This window comes from Nymphaea colorata, unplaced genomic scaffold (genome assembly GCF_008831285.2).
Source record: "Nymphaea colorata isolate Beijing-Zhang1983 unplaced genomic scaffold, ASM883128v2 scaffold0376, whole genome shotgun sequence".
Taxonomy (NCBI): domain Eukaryota; kingdom Viridiplantae; phylum Streptophyta; class Magnoliopsida; order Nymphaeales; family Nymphaeaceae; genus Nymphaea; species Nymphaea colorata.
Window position 1 is genome coordinate 846 of NW_022204882.1, and position 1459 is coordinate 2304.

The 1459-nt window shown below is 55.5% G+C and overlaps 1 protein-coding gene across 1 annotated transcript; it reads right to left on the reverse strand.

Annotated features, from left to right (window-relative positions):
- Positions 1-208: 208 nt before the first annotated feature.
- On the reverse strand, positions 209-1048 carry LOC116244914 (uncharacterized). Its single transcript, XM_031616717.1, has 2 exons — positions 941-1048; positions 209-598 (listed from the first exon to the last, which is right to left on the reverse strand). The coding sequence occupies exons 1-2, from the start codon at positions 1046-1048 to the stop codon at positions 209-211; spliced, it is 498 nt and encodes a 165-aa protein (XP_031472577.1).
- Positions 1049-1459: the final 411 nt, after the last annotated feature.

Sequence of the window (1459 nt, forward strand, 5' to 3'; positions counted from 1 at the left end):
CCCGAACACCGCCCGCAGAGACTTCGGACGCACCGTCCTCGCCATCTCAGGGTCGTGAGGACCGCAGATTTCGCGCAAGGCTGGGACCACGTTCTCCTGACGCACCTCCAAAGCGATGCAGGGACCGTTGGTGAACTCCTCCACTATCTGGTTGTATTCAGGCACCACGCCCTTGTAGACTTCCAAGAATTCCTAAATAACGGCTGCACTACCTCTGCGGAGGGACGGTCGAGCCAGAACATTTCGGCAGCGCTGACTCGAAGCCGGCGGTGAGGAGGGCGTCGAAGATCTGTCCGACGTAGCCTTCGGTGATGAGGTGAGGCTTGATGACCAGGCAGGAGCAGTTGGTGAAGTAGGCGGGAGCCTGGAGCGGAGACTTGGCGGAGAAGAAAAGCTCGATTTCCTTGGCGGCGCCCGCTGCAGACTCGCTGCCGTAGATGGCCGACCGCACCTGGTCCTGTCCGAACTGGCTGCGGATGGAGCCAGTGAAGTCCCTGATCTTGTTGATGCAGTTCTCAGCCAGCACCTCAACCGCCACCACCAGGTCAGAAGTGGCGTGACTGGTCAGCTCGTTGTAGTAAGGCTTGCCTCGATGCCCCTAAAACAGTCGTTCCGCCTCCTGCTTGCCCAGTTTGGCGATCTTGAGGTTGGTAATGGAAAAGCCTGCTTCCTCTGCGGCGTTGATGATCTTTCCAATGCTGAGATAGGCATCGGGGGTAATTAGAAGCAGTCCTCTGCGTTATGGATATTCTACTTGCCTCGCTGGACCTCGAACTTGCCGCGTGTGAACTAATCTGCGAAGTCGACAACTTTAAGTGTCTGGCGTAGACGTTGAGGACGGCTCCGACGAAGATGTCCTTGAGCTGCAGGGAGGCGTATTCGCAGCGTTTGAGGAAGATGCGTTTATTCTTGACGTCGTACTAGGTGCGGCGAGCAGTACCATTTCAATCGACTTGTCCTTGAGGAAGTAGGTCAGGTTGTAAGTCCTCACCAGGGAAGCCGCAGAGTCGAACCACTCAACGATGAACACGTACCTGTCCTCAGCCATCAGTTACAATTATAATCAATATAGAAACAGGCCCAAGGAGGAAACAGATGGATGCAAAATATGACAAGATGGATCACTGGGGAGGAATGATGCAACCGGCCTCGCTTTGACTGTAGATAAGACCCTATGGACAGAAAATGCAGGTCCTTCCTGCACTGTCCGGGAAACTGCCGGCAGGACAAGCCACGCACCCTCTCCCGTCGAAGATTGGCGTGCTGCTTGGACATTTCTGGCACTCTCCCTTGAGGAGGAGAGGAGTGGCGTAAGGACAGCTGCAATCCTGCGTCTTTGCGTTGAATTTCAATGGGGCTTGCACTGAGTGCATGTCTTTGATTCTGAGCTCCAAACGGTGGGGGGCGAGCAGTTGATGCAACTGCCGGTGATGTCCAGATGCGGCGCGGTGGGAGGACA